The 17,925-nt window shown below is 39.6% G+C and overlaps 1 protein-coding gene across 1 annotated transcript in view; it reads right to left on the bottom strand.

Moving 5' to 3' along the window:
• Positions 1-17,925, bottom strand: part of CPQ (carboxypeptidase Q) — a gene marked incomplete at its 5' end in the record, with an annotated part of 478,153 nt that overhangs the window by 79,758 nt on the left and 380,470 nt on the right. The window contains 1 exon segment of the mRNA XM_051844650.2: positions 14,526-14,727. Within this exon segment, the coding sequence (XP_051700610.2) occupies positions 14,526-14,727 (202 nt within the window).

Here is a 17,925-nt window from a genome sequence, read left to right as displayed (position 1 = left end):
GTGGACTCTAAATACCATGACCAAGTTAAAGAAACTGGGCTCATTGGAGAAACAGCCAGTTCCAGATCCGGCAGGAAATATACAACATGGCCTGGAACAATCTTTCATATCAGAAAGTTAGGGCTCTATCAGCCACCATGAGGACCCTGTCAAAAGGGATAAGGAACCAACTTAAAGAAGCTTCTACTGGCCAAAGATGAGACAATTTGAACATCAATAAAAATAATCACTTCAATGGAATTAGAAACATCAAATATTTTTAAATCCATTAATTAATAATGACACAAAAAACCACAAGTGATCATCTCTGGAGGATGTCAGGGAATCAACTGGTGCATTTTAGGATAGGTAAGTAAAGGGAAAGAACAGAATGCTAATCCTATCTTTTTACATGGAAGTATCTAAGAGTAACCATACAGTTGAGGAGGGGAAAGTTCTTTTCTATAGAATTATTTCAGGGCCAGTGTTGTGGTACAGCAGGTTGAGTCACCACCTGGAGCACTGGCATTCCACATTGGAGGGTGAGTTACTGCCCTTCTGATCCTGCTCCCAGCAGATGTGCCTGGGAAAGCAGCAGAGGATGGCCTGAGTGCTTGGGCCCCTGCCACCAACGAGGGAGTTCCAGGCTCATGGCTTTGGCCTGGCTCAGCCCTGGCTATTGCAGCCATTTGAAGAGTAAACCTGTGAGTGGAATGACTCTCATCTCCATCTCTTTCTCTGTCTCTGTAGTTTTTGAATAAATAAATAAATCTCAAAAAATAAAGGTTCAGAAAGACACCTATTGTAAACTTTCCATCTTCATTAAAAATTATTTCAAGTAATTAACAAAGAATGAGTTATAGAATTGAAATATACCATTTATAATACAGTGAAATGAAATGATGGAGCTAGGCAATAAACTTCAAGCTGCTAACATCATCAAAGAGAGACAAGTGGATATTACTAATGGAAATAAAGAGCAATATTTAGAGAGTATTCTTGTTCAGTACCCCTTGACTCCACATCAAATTTGAATCAGAGTAGCCCTTATAACAACTAATCCACAGGAAATACAATGGTAGAGGCACATGGTCAGTAATGCCATGGGAATGGATTTAGGACAAATTTCTTGGTCTCTGTAGCACATAAATGTCAAGAAAAAAAAGATTAAGGCAGAAACTATTTATTGGAAAAGACTGAAGAGAAATACTAACAAATTACATTATTTGAACCTCAGTGGAATCTAAATTTAAATTAGAAAATTATTTTTCAAAATGTGGAGACAATTGGAAATATTTTAAAGCTGGCCATATATCATAAAAGATACTAAGAAATTATTGAAAAACATTTTATGTAGATAAATAGTATTAGAGTCATGCATATAAAATGAGTCATCACTTTTTAGAGACAGAAATTAAAATATTTACATTGATATGATGTGATCTTGGTGATCTACTTTAAAATAATCTGGTGTGTGGGGGGGTCAGGCTGTGGTGTAGCGGGTAAAGCTGCTGCCTGCAGGGCTGGCATCCCATATAGGCGCCAGTTTGAGACCTGGCTGCTCCACTTCCCATATAGCTCTCTGCTATGGCCTGGGAAAACAGTACAAGATGGCCCAAGTCTTTGGGTCCCTGCACCCATGTGGGAGACCTGGAAGAAGCTCCTGGCTCCTGGCTTTGGATTGGTTCAGCTCAGGCTATTGCAGCCAACTGGGGAGTGAACCAGCAGATGGAAGATTCTCATTCATTCTCTCTCTCTCTCTCTCTCTCTCTCTCTCTCTCTCTCTCTCTCTCTTCTTTCTCTAACTCTGTCAAATAAATAAAGAAATTTTAAAAAAAGAAAACCTGGACTGTGTTCTGGACTCCTGGTTTAAAAAAAATAATCTGGGTGTGGGAGAGAAGTTGAAGTATAGGTGAAATGAGACTGCTCTTGGGTGAAAAATTTCTTAAGTAGATCAGTGAGGGTTCATTATACTATTTCTCTACTACTGTATATATTTGAAGTTTCTATAACACTTTTAAAATCATACTTATAATCACCTGATATAATAAAACAGGTGAAATTAAACTTTATATTCTCTAATTATTTAAAGCTGGGATAGAGAATGTTCATATGGCCAACAAGTAAACAAATTTTGAAATCTTACTTCCTTACAATCCACTGGCTTTTGAGTAATTTTATATTTTTTTAGAAATTTTTTAGAATTTCAATGTAGCTTTATTTAGTTTTCAATAATGAAGCATTCTTATCTTCATGATCATTAAGGGACACAATCACAGTTAGTTCTGGATTGTGAGTTTTTAGAGAGAATCATTTTTTAATTTTCACAACATTCATAACTTTTAGATGGCAAAGCTACCTGTTGAAGGAAGGGTATACACAGGGTCAGTTAGAGTATCTGTGTACAGTACAAGTGAAATGGATGGAGAGTCAAGTGCCTAGGAAGGAGAAGTCACAAAAGCTAACCCTGGGATGCTGAAAGGAGCAGATAGAGGAGTAAAACTTTTCTGAGCTACATTGTTAGAAGGTATGGGAAAGGAAGGATAGAGAGAAGTTAAGTCATAGTGTTTTGTGGGTCGTTACAACGCATAAAATAGACAAAACCTGTAATTCCATCCTCGGATCTTTCACGTAATTGTTTCTGATCCTCGGCTACATCCTGAAGTTCCCATTTCACTGCAGGTGCTGCTCTCACTTGAGGCTCCCCCCTGAGTGATCTGACATCCCTTGGCATGAAGTTTATGGACTCCATCCTAGAACACAGTTTTCATCAAGTCCCTCCCCTTAAGACTCCTGGTGGTTTTGCATCATCTACAAGAGTTTTCTATCTGAAATTTATGGCTCTCCTTCCTTTGGCTCAGAGATACTCAACTGTTCTTACCGCCCACTGCTCTCCAAGATGAATTGCACAGTGAAGTCACTTCCCTAACTGTCCTCCACAAGGACACCTGCCTTGTTCATATTATTTCTCACACCAGGAAGGCCCTCCTCTATCCCTCCTGTCCATTCCGATATGACTTATCTTTCAACATCTACCTTGAATTCTCCTCTTACAGGTCTTTCCTGTCTTCTGTCCTGTGAGTTCCTGCAGTTAATCTGAATGTTATTTATCTTGGTACTATACTTAAAACCACCTTTTACTGTCACTTAATCTTCAAATCAATACATTTAATCAGTAAATATTTACTGTGCCTTTAATGTGCCAGGTAATAACAGATATTGTGGGTATATAAATAAGAATAAAATAGCTTCTTGGTCTTCAGTCCAGTTAAGAAGATAAAATACAAAATATGCTACCTTTAAAATAAAGGGTGTGTTTTAAATAGCAGTTAAAGGTATAATACAAGACTTCCCAAAGCAAGGTGTGGTCAACAGCTCAAAGGTATAAACAATATCCTCTCTTCCTCCTAGTCTACAGTCATCCTACAAGGAATGAACCAGGTCTACTTTGGGCAAGATGCTCAATGGATTCTGTTCAAGATGAAGGAGGTCTACTGAAACGGAGAAGTGCAGGAGAAGCTTATTAGCTATTCTTATTAGCAAATTCCAATAATGATCATTGATGAGGAGGTTACACATACCTATCTAGCATATAGAAGTCATGGAATATTAAAACAAGAGCTCTGACCCATATGATTTTAAAGAGGTAAGTGGCAGCCACACACTAAAATCAAAATAATTCTCTAATGTTTTTAAAGATTTATTTATTATTTGAAAGGGAGAGAGAGACAGAGAGAGTCAGTCTTCCATCTGCTGAATCACTTCAAATGCCTACAACAGCCAGGACTGGGCCAGGCTGAAGCCAGGAGCCTGGGACTCCATCCAGGTCTTCCCTGTTTACAAGGGACTCAAACACGTGAACCATCACCTGCTGTCTCTCATCTTAGAGGGACATTAGTAGGGAGCTGAATGGGAAGTACAGAATAACCAGGACTTGAACCAGGCACTCTGGTTTGGGATATGGCATCCCAAGTGGAAATTTAACCTGCTGTGGCACAATGCCTGATCCTACTAATGTGTTTCTCTGCTCATGGTGTATTTATTTAGTTGCTGCAGTCTGTCTCCTCCCACATCTTATCCCTTTTCTACAATATAAACTCCACAAGAGCAGATACCTGCTAAATCTTATTCATGCTCCATCCTCATGTCTAAACAGTGTGTTGTTTATGGTAGGCATTCAATACACGGTTGTTGATTAAATGAAACTGCTACAGATCTTTAAATGAGGGTTTGAGGGCGAGAGTCACAAGTAAGAGTGCCCTTTTCACATTCCCTGTGGGGTGAGGTCTGCTCACCATGCAGCATCGATCCCTTCAAACACCACTGCACAGTGTTTTTCCTGTAAGGGAGGCATCTTTAAATTAGGGACAGCAGGGGACACAGGACTGCAGTATTCCATCTGGTCATCAGAAAACAAGTGAGTCCCGAGTCCAGATGCTGAACATTTGATTTACTTTACATGGCCATTCTTGTGTTATGATCATTTCTATTTCTTGGAACATTTTAGAAGATATGCAGAAAAGGAAAGTTTTCATTTAGTTCTGCCTATTGCCATATGAAATATTGGACAGAAATAAGCAAGCTGGAAAATATGTGAAAATCTGATAAATCTGTATATTTGGTACTTTACCAGGGAATCTGAACTATTAGGAAAAAGATAGAAGAAAACTAAAATATGACTTTTAAACATTATAATCTTTTTTAAAACGATTTATTTATTTATTTGAAAGTCAGAGTAAATAAAGAGAGAGGGAGAGGCACAGAAATCTTCCATCCATTGGTTTACTCTCCAGATGGCCACAGCAACTGAAACTGGGCTAGGCTGAAGCCAAGAGCCAGGAACTTCTTTGAAGTCTCCCACATGGGTAGCAGCAGCCCAAGGCCCTGGACCATCTTACACTGTTTTTCCTAGGCCATCGGCAAGGTGCTAGATCAGAAGCAGAGCAGTAAGACATGAACCACTGCCCAAAAGGGATGCTGGCATCACAGGCGGTGGCTTCACCCACAATGCCACAGTGCTGGCCCTGAGCAGTATTATTTTTAAAGTAATAATAAATTAAGGCTGTGTAGTACATTACAGTTAACAAACTTCTTATATTATCTTCTTATTCTTCCTATACACTTAGACTCCACTTCCTCAGCATTTGATTCTTAGACATCTTGTCATGGCCAGATACTGCTTCTCAGGTACTGAGACTTCTCAAGAATCCACAATTGGTCAAAGTTATAAGAGCAGGGTAAATGTTACAGAGACGTAAGCATAAGGAATGTTGGGAATACAACCAAGGGACACTTGTCCAGGTTGTAGGAGATTATAGAAGCCTTGTGAAGCAGAAAAAGGAGATGAATCATTGAAGACAGGGGAAAAACAAGGGCAAGTTTAATGGGAAGGAAGAACAAAAGCGCGCGCTAGGAGTTGATTTCAACTACAACTGTATGACTGGGAGATGGGTAGAAAAGAGTGGAGAAGTTGTGAAGGAGGAGGCAGACAGAGAGAGCCTTGAAGCCTAGGATAAGTAAACACTTTAGTAATGCATTAATAACATACGGGCCATGGAGAGACACTGAAGGATTTTAGGTCAGGAGGAGAGATGATTGGATGTTACAGGCAATTCTAATTTTTGCATAACAAAATCTTCATCTTCTTTCTAAAGAATCTCAATTTTTCTCATATCAAGAACTATGTTTTTCAAGGGAGAATAGGCCAATCCTAGGTCCAGAGAGTCAATCTTGGTAGTGCCACTCCATTGCTGCTGCATGGTTTAGGCACAGATAAGTGTCACACTTTTGATTAATAAAACTGAGGAGAAACTGGTCTTAAAGTTCCTAGAAAAGATTTCTTACTCTTTTTAAAAAAATATTTATTTGTATTTTATTTGAAAGGCGGTGTTACAGAGAAAGAATGAGAGATGCAGAGGGAGAGGGAGAGGGAGCGAGGGAGAGAGAGAGAGAGAACTTTCCATCTGTTGGTTCATACCCCAAATGACCACAATGGCCTAGGGATGAGCCAGACTGAAGCCAGGTGGCAGGAATTCTTTCAAGTCTCCTACATGTGTACAGCAGCCCAATAACATGGGCCACCCTCTGCTGCTTTCCCAGGTGCATTAGCAAGGAGATGGATAGGAAGTGGAGCAGCTGGGACTTGAACCAGAGCTCATATAGGATGCCAACATTCTAGACAATGGCTTTACCTGCTATGCTACAATGCCAGCCCAGGATTTCCTACTTTTAAAAAGGCATTTAATGCTGGCACTGTGGCATAGTAGGTAAAAAGGCATTTAAGTATGGACATTTTATCTTCTGCTACAGCATAATATGTGAGAATGTGTGGCTTGGAACAACTACAGACATCTTGGGACCATGAGGGACAAGCCTGAAGACAAAAGTCAATATGCCAAAGACTGCAATGTGTCAGGATATAAAGAACCAAGGTCCTTGATGTGGTTGGATGACGAAATTAAAGCATTCTGCAACCATCCACTCCAGAATTCTTTTAAAGTGAATTAAAAAAAAAACCTTACTGTTGTTCTTAATTTTGGAATTCCATGTTCTTTTGCAGACTAAAGCATCCAGACTGATAACATTGATTTTCCAAAACTCTGGAAGCAGTGAACGAGTTGGTGGAAAGCGACAAGGAAAGCAGGTTGGTCTATTAGTAGGCAGGTGCAATAGGTATCAGTGAGACAAGGTCTGTGGGATACAGAGGAGGGAATGGGTTCCAGAAATAGGAAAGATTCGGAGTAAATAATAACTGGAAAACATTTGATTGCATGCCCTGGATGATTCTGAGGTTAATGGATCATGGTACAGTTAATGAGACAGGGGACAAGGGCGGAGAAGGAACCCAGTGAACGCTTAGTGGAAATACCTGGGGGGTTACCATTCTCATTTTGTAAATGAGATAACCAAGTCTCACCCACTGGACTGTGTTGTCTGTGCAGACATTATCCCATCTATCTTTCTTTGCTACTTATTCCACAGGGTCATATAGTAGTTGATTACTAAGGATGCTTGATAATAAATGAGTGAGGCTTAGAAAAATTACATCATTTGCACATATAAATATACTTAGAAGTTGGGCCGGCACCGTGGCTCACATGGCTAATCCTCCACCTGCGGTGCCGGCACCCCGGGTTCTCGTCCTGGTTGGGGCACTGGATTCTTTCGCAGTTACTCCTCTTCCAGTCCAGCTCTCTGCTGTGGCCTGGGAGGGCAGTGGAGGATGGCCCAAGTGCTTGGGCCCTGCACCCACATGGGAGACCAGGAGGAATACCTGGCTCCTGGCTTTGGATTGACACAGCGCCGGCTGCAGCGGCCACTGGGGAGGGAATGACAGCAAAGGAAGACCTTTCTCTCTGTCTCTCTCTCTCACTGTCTAACTCTGCCTGTCAAAAAAATATACTGTGAAGTTATGAATCCAGAACAGATATTCAAAGCCTCTGACTCTTTCCAAGACACTATCTACTGCAAACCAACAGCATCAGAAGACAGTTCAGTCTCAGATTCTGAGGCAGAGAGGAAATTCTTATTGGCAGTTATGGAATAAGAGTAGGCTCACCTCCTTAGGTCACTTTAAGAGGATATCTAAGGGGCTGGTGCTGTGGCTTAGTGGGTTAAAGCCTCAGCCTGCAGGGCCAGCAACCCATATAGGTGCCAGTTTGAATCCAAACTGCTCCACTTCTGATCCAGCTCCCTGCTGATGCACCCGGGAAATCTGAAAATGACAGTCCTAGTGCTTGGGCCCCTGTACTCATGTGGGAGACCCAGGAGAAGCTCCTGCCTCCTGGATTCAGCCTGGTTCAGTCCTGGTTGTTGCGGCCATTTGGGAAGTAAACCAGCAGGTAGATTTCTCTCCTCTCTGTAACTCTGTCTTTCAAATAAAATAAATATTTTTTTAAAGTGGGTATCTAACTTTTTCCCACCAGTGTATATTTCATGGAAGAATTTCTAGGGGCCTGCTCTGTGGCATAGCAGGTGGGGCCACTGCCTGCAGTGCTGACATCTCATGTGGGAGCTGGTTCAGTCTAGACCGCTTCACTTCTGATCCAGCTCTATGCTGTAGCCTGAGAAAGCAGTGGAAGATGGCCCAGGTCCTTGGGCCCCTGAACCCATGTGGGAAACCTGGAAGAAGCTCCTGGCTCCTCGCTTTGGATCAGCACAGTTCCAGCCATTTCAACCAGTTGGGGAGTAAACCAGCAGATGGAAGACTTCTCTCTCTCTCTCTCTCTCTGCCACTCCTTCTCTCTCTGTGTAATTCTTATTTTCAAATAAATGGATGGATCTTTAAAAATAAAGAGAATTTCTAAAGAAAGGTGTTCAAGAATAATACATTTTGGGACATCTGAATGCCATGATTATACCCCATTAGTGACATATTCAGAATGAAATGGACTCTAGTCTTCTGTAGCTGAAGCTGATATTTAGAGAATCAGGCATTTACACGGGGAGCCTTTTCAGTATTCTGAATTGAATAGAGAGTACACAGCACTGCAAATCATTTCTGGCATTGTTTTTGGAAGTGTCAGGAAACTGCTGCTTACCATTTTATGTGTGGGAATCACAGGGTACTAGAAGTCTTATTCAACACCTTCTCTTAGTCTTTGGGCTTTTAAGAGAAATGATCCTGATTGCTCTTCCTAAGTTATATAATTCTTCCAACATTTTTATAACTTTGTGGCTCTTTTCCCAACATTCTTTATTTTCTCTATGCTTAAGTGGAGGGACCAAAAGCTTGCAATGTTATTTTCAATGTTTTATTTTCCTTCTCTCAGGTCAGATTTACAGAGATGTAAATATTACCAACCATTAAACTGAAAGTGATGCAAGAGACAAACAAGTATAAATCATTGACTTTGACCTCAAAGAAGCGATCATAGGGTATAGGAGTCAGGATGCACATATAAATAATAATTCTAATAACCCAAGAGCACAATCACAGATTTAACTCAAGTGCCAGATTTCCAGATATAGACTAGAAAGTGTTCTGGAAAATTAAAAAGGCAATAGGGCCCCATGTGGGTAAAGTAGGATTCATCAACACCAGTAAATATAATACATGGTGTGCCTCAAGGAATATCCAGGCTTTGGAGGGTGAGGAATATTGAAGGAGATAGAAATGGGAGCAGGCTGGGGTATAATGATATAGAACAGAAAGTTTACAGAACAGAGGTTTTAATGGCAAGTATATCCAAGATACTTAGTTTCAAATATCCTCTCAAGAGATTCCAAGATAGTGGAATAGGGACAGGGTGGTCTGCTCTAGGCTGGGGGAAAATAGTAAAAATAAAATAAAATAAAATAAAATAAAATAAAATAAAATAAAATAAAAGTGGAGAAAGTGCACTCTCAGGGGAGAGTCGGAGGGAAAACTACAGTGGAGATTCTGCAGGAGGAGAGGTGCTGTGGATCAATGTGGAAGGCACAGACCACAGCAAGGAGCACAGACATAACACACGCCCTGAGCAGTCCTGAGCCAGAGGAAGTGCCAGCTTTGGAGAGCAAGGTGAGATAAGACTGCCACAGTCCATGCCTTGGTGATGTACCTGGAGGGAGAAAATGGCGGTCTATACTGTATTTGAGTCTGGCCCACAGCCCTGAAGGGTATGGGGTGACCGCTCACCCAGGGAAAAAGAAAAAGGGCACATCTCTGTCTCCTCCCATCCCTCCCACAATAGTGCCCAGAGGTTTTAATGGCAAGTTCATCCAAGATGAGAGAGGGCGGGTGACATTTTGGATATAAGTAGATAGCAGCTGCTGCAGCACTTGTACAAAGCCAGCAAGTTGCAAGGCAGTTGCCATTTTGTCGGCAGAGGTAACCACAGCAGCTCTGGTACACATGCCTGGCAACAGGTGGGGAGAAGAAGCCATTCTGACATTTGTACCGGCTGCAGAGATTCTTATATGCACACAGCACAACTGTGAAATGAGTAGGGCTGCAGCCAATGGGTATTATGCACATATGTGATCCAGGGATTTTACCAGAAGGAAAAGTCGATATTCCCTATTGAATTTTAGTCTGGTTTGGCAGATTGACAGAGGGCTGGGTACACCCATATGACTGTGAGGTGTCCCAAGCCTCTCAACACATCACAGGCTCCGGGGTTTCAGGGCTCAAACCACCTAGGTAACCACAGGCAGCTGGCTCAGGGAACATCTCAGCCTCTTTGTGGACAGGGAAAGCTAGTAGGGTGAAGTGGATACTCTACACCCTGTTACTGTGGGAGCCTTGAGTGCTAAGACCATGGGAACTCTGTGACTGCATAAGAGGGCACAGGGTGTAGTGGGTTCTCTGGCAATCACTATGTGCAGCTCCACTTGCTCAGAACTGATTGCCTGGGGTGGGTCACTGCTGCAAGATCTGAGCTCACACTGAGGGCTGCACAGATCCTTTCAGCCGTTCATGTGGAAGCATGAATGAGTACTGCACCCACTGAAGGCTAACACCCAGGCTTTGATCACCTTGGAAGAGAGGAGGTGAGGGTATTATTACACCAACAGGGGTGACCATGCCCCATCTCCTGTTAACAAAAGGAGATCTAACATGTCCGACTTGGGTGTCACCTTAGCGCACATTTAGCACACACCTTTGAATATTCACTGAAAGAGCAGACATTCTACTGAGGTATAGTTCAAAGATAAAAGCCATCAGAGGTAAAAACCAACAGGTATCTCCAAATGCCTAAAAATAAAATCATAAATTCAAGAAACAAGAATAAGGAAGACAACATTCCCGCCCCTCAAAGGAACATAACAACATTTCAATATTAGAATGTGAAGATGAAGAGATTGATGAAATTCTGGAAAAGGAATTCAAAAGACTAATCATAGGATTACTCAGAAACAATGAGATGCAAATCCACAAATTAAAGAATACATATATGACATGAAAGAAAAATTTCCCCACAAAATTGAGATGTTAAACAGAAGTCAAAATGAAATTTCAGAAATGAAGAATCCAATATGTCAAATAAAAAATGTGGTGGAAAGCTTTAACAATAGAATCAGTGAGGCAGAAGAAAGAAAATCTGAACTAGAAGACAAATTTTTTGGAAAATTTTCAGTCAGACCAAAAAAAAAAAAAAAAAAAAAAGAAAGGAAATTGGAAAAATTAAAAGCAGTATTGGAGATTTATGGGATACTATCAAGTGACCCAACATATGAGTCTTAGGAGTTCCTGAAGGTGTGGAAAGAGAATAAAGTAGAAGGAAGAGAGTGAAATAATTACAGAAAACTTCCCTAATTTGGAGAAAGAAAGGATGTCCAAGTACACAGAATTCCTAATAGACAAGACCAGAAAAGATCTTCACCATGACCCATTGTAGTCACACTTTCAACAGTAAAACATAAAGAAAAGACCCTAAAATGTGCACAAGAGAAATCCCAGATTACTTTCAGAGGATCTCCAATTAGACACACACAGATGACTTCTCATCAGAAACTCTACAGGCTAGGAGAAAATGGAGAGACATAAGTCTAAGTCTTAAGAGAGAAAACTGTCAATACAGAATACTATATCCTGCAAAGTTCTCATTTATGAATGAAAGAGAAATAAAGCCCTTTCATAACAAACAGAAATTGAAAGAATCTGTCACCACTCATCCAGGCTTACAAAAGATGCTTAAGGATGTGCTATACACAGAAACACAGAAAGAGAATCATCATTATGAAAGAATGTGAATGCAAGAAACCTCCCAGTAAAAGTACAAAGGAAATCCAAAGTAAAAAATAGGAATATTTAAGGAAACATAGCAGGGCCAAATCATTACTTATCAATAGTAGCCTTGAATATAAATGGCCTAAATTCTCAAGTTAAAATGGCTAAATGCATTAAAGTTCACGACCCTATTTGCTGCCTACAAGAAACACACCTTACCAACAGAGAAACATACAGACTTAAAGTGAAAGGATGGAAAAAGATATTCTATGCTAACAGAAAGCAAAAAAAGAGCAGGTGAAGTCATCCTATTATCAGACAACATAAACTTTAACACAAAAACTGTTAAAAGAGACAAAGAATGGCACTACGTAATGATTAAAGAAGCAATTGAACAGGAAGATGTGACTATAAAAATGTATATGCATCTAATTACAGGGCACCTGGCTATCTAAAAGAAATATTAATGGATCTAAATGGAGACACAGACTACAATATGATAGTAATGGGGGACTTCAACATTTCATGTTCATCAATGGACAGATCAACCGGACTGAAAATCAACAAAGAAACAACAGAGCTAATAAACACTATGGAGCAAATTGATCTGATATCTGCAGAAATTTTCATCCCACACTTGCAGAATACACATTCATGTTTATTGCAGCTTAATTCACACTAGCTAAGATATGGAATCAACCTAGATGTCCATCAGCTGAAGACTGGATAAAGAAATTATAGTATATATACACTATGGAAAACTACCCAGGCATTAAAAAAAATGAAATTTTGTCATTTGCAACAAAATGGATGCAACTGGAAACCGTTATACTTAGTAAAATAAGCCAGTCCTAAAAAGATAAATACCATGTTTTCCCTGATCTGTGTTAGCTAATAAAGTACCTAAATGGTAATCTGTAGGAGTGAAACTGACACTTTGAGATGTGATGATTTTGAATAGCCCTTGTCTCAACTGTTGAGGAACAGTTTTTTTTTTTTTTTTCTTCACACTAATTGTTGAACTCTTTACTTGGTGCAGGGTTAATCTTATGAGTATAAAATTAATGGAAAACAGATCTTTGTAAAAAATAAGAATGGGAATAGAAAAGGGAGGAGGAAGAGGGGTGGGAGCACAGGCAGTGGAAAGTATCACTATGTTCTTGAATATGTATATAGGAAATACATAAAATTTGTACATATACTTTAAATAAAATTAAAAAATAAAAGAGCACGGTGGAATATAAAAAAAATTTCCCCCAACAAAGCCTTACATTTGTTTTGATAGCTATACTATCTGTTATAGATTTCACCTAGATGAGTGAAGGCTAACCCTCCTTCTTCAAACATTATACTTTCAGAAATTAATGTTTGTCTTTTATAATTAATGAAAATCATGTTGAATTTTAATTCTTTATGTGCTCTCAATTAATGTGTCAGTATTCAGTATAAAAGGAACATCAAAAAAAATTGGGACCTGGTCATCAAATACTCCATATGGTGACCTCAGATTGCAGAAATGTAATAGGCATAGAGTATGATAGGCACTCAATAAATGCTTATTGAATCAATGGAATAAAGAACAGAAAAAGGAAAAAAAGGATGGATGGGATTTGGAAATATCATTTATCACTAACTTTTCAATGGTTAACTGTAGTTATTTAAATCATAACTTATTAAGTATTTTGGATCTTATCCTCAGGTTTAAGTTCTAATGATGTGCCTGGTATTCAAGAGTACAGAGGACACAACAGGTTTATTCTTTTCTTTTTCAGATCAACTGTGGGTCTTAGTATTTTCTAAAGTTCATGAAATGTTCAGTAAGTAACAAGTCATAGCACAAACAGCTTTATTGTTTCTTCTAGGAATGGTCAGAACTTGAAATATCAAAATATAGCCCAAAAGCAATAAAGAGAAGACAGCAATAATTGGGTTCTATCTTATAATCCTCTAACGGAAATAAAGAATTCCAGGAAACATTCCTGGTAGTCTAAATGAATTACTGACTTTATATAACCCTTTCTGATCTACAGAGGTAGAGAGGGGAGTGGAACAAGGAATGTGGGAAGAAATAAGAAGTTATTTACAATAACAAACTCCTTTCTCCCAGAGGTAAATTATTCTTCTGGAATAGGAATGAACTTAAATCCTTTGCATAAGCAATAGCTGAGTAAGATAAACATTTCAGACACTGCCAGAGACTTGGAAGGCCATCTTCGCATTCCAGACTCCCCTGTGTTGTTGCATATTGTGGGAAAAGGGCCACCAGCCTGGAGGCCCAAATGGCCCATTCTCAGGCTGATTTCTGCCCTAATATCAGGTAGTTATTTATTACCCACCCACCAGTCTGTTTATCTGCAAAATAGGGCTACTTGTATCTCCTTCATAGGATGGCTAAGAAAAATACATTGTCTGCAAAAAACTCACTGATCAGACTAAATCAGTTTATGCCCAATCTCTTGAAAGGCATCTTTACATTAAGAAAAAATAATTAGCAGGAAATACCCCTCAACCCCTGCAAAGAACGTGTCTTTAATGGTTACATTTCAGATCATACAGTATCTGGTTAGGAAACGTATTTATGCATAGCACAGGGCTAGAACCAGAAGGATATCATTAATAACAGTTGCCTCTACTTTATTTTCCAAATGGTTGTGAGGCCACTTGTGCTAAAACTACCAAAGGTACCTCTTACAACAAACAACACATATTATGATAAGTGCTTTTATCCCAAATTTGGAAATCATCAGATTATACATTATAGACAAAAGCTAAAGATTTCTGCATATGAACTGGCTCCCTGGTATCCATTGTGCTATAGAATGAATAGAAATAAGATAGAAATTTTATTTTAAATCAGTATATTAAGAGCGCTAATTTCATCTTTTGTCCTTACCAGGTACTCCATCTTGGATCCAAAAGTTAATGTCTGCACCTTCTCCACCACTGAAGACCTGGGTGATGTTGAGGGGCTGCAGCAGGCTCATGACCTCCTCCATAATGGCTCTGGCTTTTTCACTGCCAGTGAATTGCAGTCCAGTGGGTAAAAAAGTTCCTGAGTCAGACTCCATCACAAGACTGTAGTTGGAAATATTTACCTAAACAAAAGAGAAAAATGTTTTATTCCTATCTGTATCTTCTGTGCTTTCTCCTTGGGAATGATCAAATACCCAAGGCCAAATACCTGTCTCCTCATAAGTTGTTGTCAGGACACATGTTGCTCTGCCTGGTTTTGAGTCTGGTCTGTGTATTACCTAACAAGTCTGAGATGCACATTTACTCATGTTAGGATTTGCCAAAATCAGAGTTGACTTATAAGCATTTAAAATCTATAATGAAGGGGGAATATAAAGCTTCTTATTAAAGTTGCTTAAGCATTTCTACTAACAATAATACTCTTTCAACTGGTTTTCTTATGTGTTCACTGGGTGCTAGTATACAACTCCTTCAGAATGGCAGGGATCTCCAAATTGTGTTAGTCAGCTCAAACAAAAGGGGATATGCTCTGTGGATTTACTTCTTTGCACCTTTTCCTTCTAAACAAACATTGTATCTTATTTTAATTGTGAATTCTGCCAAAGCTTAAAGACATCAAACTGGCAGGTTTGTCTTGGGTTTCTGATTTTGTTGCTACTCCATCTGCTGAATCCCCAGGGAAGGTGGTAATAGACCAAGACATGAAACACTGCTCTCCCTAGTGTAAAACCACAGCCCCCTAATCCCAGGCAACTCTGCCAGGCCACTAGTTTGTAAACCCTTTCTAAATAAAGTCTGGTAAAATAGTACACAGTGATTTCATGTAGCTGGTATTGTTAACCCAAGAGTTTAGAAAATAACAGGCTGTTGACAGGTTGCACAGATAAATTACTACCCAGTTATAAGACTTGCAGGTTTAAGGCCCTTCAAGCTAGCCAGATCATCTGTTTCCCTGGAGCCATGCCTTTCTTCAAGTTGAGTTATTCCCAAGCTCTCCTTGGTCAGCTCTACAACTCATTCCTCATTATTCACCTAGTAAAAATCAATAATAACATTTGTACAGTACTTCCAGAGAGCTTTCACAATTGCAATATCCTTTGGTCTTCTTTGACAACCCATAAAATAGACAAAGCAGGTTTACGGTTGATGTTTTACAGGGAGACTGGAGAATCAGAGTGGTCAACTGATTCGCTCAGTATCACATATTTGGCAAATGGTAGAGCTGGCTCTGAAATTCTGTGCTTTCCAGAAGTCCACATTGCCATTGCCAGTATGGGACTGAGTGGTAAGTAACACTTGTTTTACATTAAAATGGATTTTCACTTACATAACAACTTGAAGCTTACATAAGTAATTTTTTTTCTAAAGCAGATTTCCTTTTACAAGGATTTCCTAACTCCTTGTGGTGCAGGAAGAAGCATACTGCGATTACAAAGGCAAGGGCAGTGAGGGTTCTAAGGAAGGATGTTGGCAGCATTTAAAGGTCAGAACCCAGGGCCCCAGGACACCACCACGTTGTGGTGGTGTTATTAATGATGAGAAAGTTAAAACAGCAGAAGTCTGCTCTCATTTCCACTCTTGCTTCTAAGGGATTTCTGTCTTTGTGATGATTTTCAGTCAAAGACTCAAGACATTCATAATAAAGGGCCACCCCAGCTTTCAGCTGTGGCTACTGCATTATGTAGCATGATTAGAGTTAGTAACATGCAAGATGTCTGCTTTCATGTCTTCCATTCAGTGCTCATCTAACAAGATCATGGATGCCAGGTCAGCAAGTAGACATGTGATTTGGCAGTCTTTCTCTTTACTGTATGCCTTGCTATACCACCCACCCCGCAACCCTGAACTCTTCCTCTCCCCTACAAAAAAGAGAAAAAAATTGCAATTGATCTTGCAAATGAAAACAGAATTGGGAAATCTTGGATGTGAGGTTTCCCATACCACAGAATCCATCCTTGCAACAAGAACATCAGGCAAAATGCTCTTAATTATGTATTATTTTGGTTAAAAGGGGAGCTAGTTAGCAGTTTGGCTGTCAGATACAACAGTATTGCATTTCTTGGTTAGATGGACACAATCCTGGACCCCTGTTTTATTCCTGACTAAGCTACTGACATACTAGGCTACTGAGGTGGGTGACTGACCTCTCCCTCTGTCCCCAAGGCATTTAACCTTGGCCCCTGCTTCCTCCACTGGTTGGGATGATGCTGTTTCCAAAGTCTGAATGAGCTTTGTGCTCATGAGCCTGTGCTTATGGAGCACTAGACACCTTTAAAGAAAAGACTTTTGTGGACCAAAGTGAACAGGGACTGGGGAGTCTGCAGTTTGTGAATGTCAATGTGCACTGTCATAGGATATTGATAGGAACACAGTGAATAATTTGAAAAAAAAAAAAAAACTTTCAAAGGCACATAAATATGGCACCCATTTTAACAGGGAGATAAAGAATATTGGCTTCAGAATTACCCACACTGGGTTTGATCCTCCTCCAAACCAATTTTTAGCTGTGTGACTTTGTGGACAGTCCCTGTAGCCTCTCAGTTTCTTCATGAAATGGGTATGACCATGGGGCTTAGCTTATTGGAGTTGAAAGAAAGAGTGCATTGTAAAGCCTAACACACAATTAGTGCTTGATAAACAGCAACATAATTTCCATTACTATTGTTATCACTAAACATCAATATTGTTCAGATGGTCAAGGATGCCAATATACACCACAATGTTTCCTGATTATAATGAAGATAGGAAGCATTTTTGTAGTGCTTCCAACAATCCAGGCATAATTGTGAAATGCTTTTTTTACTCAAATGCTCATTCCCTTCAATTTTCACAGTTGTTCTATGAGATAAGAAGTATTATATGAGTGTTTCTCTTTTCACAGATGAAGCAACTTAGGTTTAGTCAGGCTATATAACTTTCCCAATGTTACCTAGTGTGCAGCCAGAATTCAAACCAACAGGTCTGCCTCTACCAGTGTGGACATTCAGCCCCTCTACCTACTGCCTATCTCTTAAGGGTCATTCCCAACCATCTGGTCACAAGTTTTAATGTTTAATTCTGAAAGAGGGAGACTGTCATTCAACCGATGTAGGGATTAAATTTTTTTTCATGATCATAACAGAAGTTCTTCTTGTACAGAATTAATGGTCTTCATTAACAAAGCAATTTAATTAAGCAGAGAGGAATGAAAAAAATACAAAAAAAAAAACCCTCCAATTTCCTACCAAATAGGAATAAAACACCTAAAATAATAAACCATCTTTTCAAGCCAAATGAAACAGAATGTGTAGATATCAGTAAATCAGAATGCTGGCATAGGT

The sequence above is a fragment of the Oryctolagus cuniculus genome, chromosome 6, assembly GCF_964237555.1.
Source record: "Oryctolagus cuniculus chromosome 6, mOryCun1.1, whole genome shotgun sequence".
Lineage (NCBI taxonomy): Eukaryota > Metazoa > Chordata > Mammalia > Lagomorpha > Leporidae > Oryctolagus > Oryctolagus cuniculus.
The sequence above is the reverse complement of the archived record's forward strand: the minus strand, read 5'-3'. Positions and strand labels throughout refer to the sequence as shown.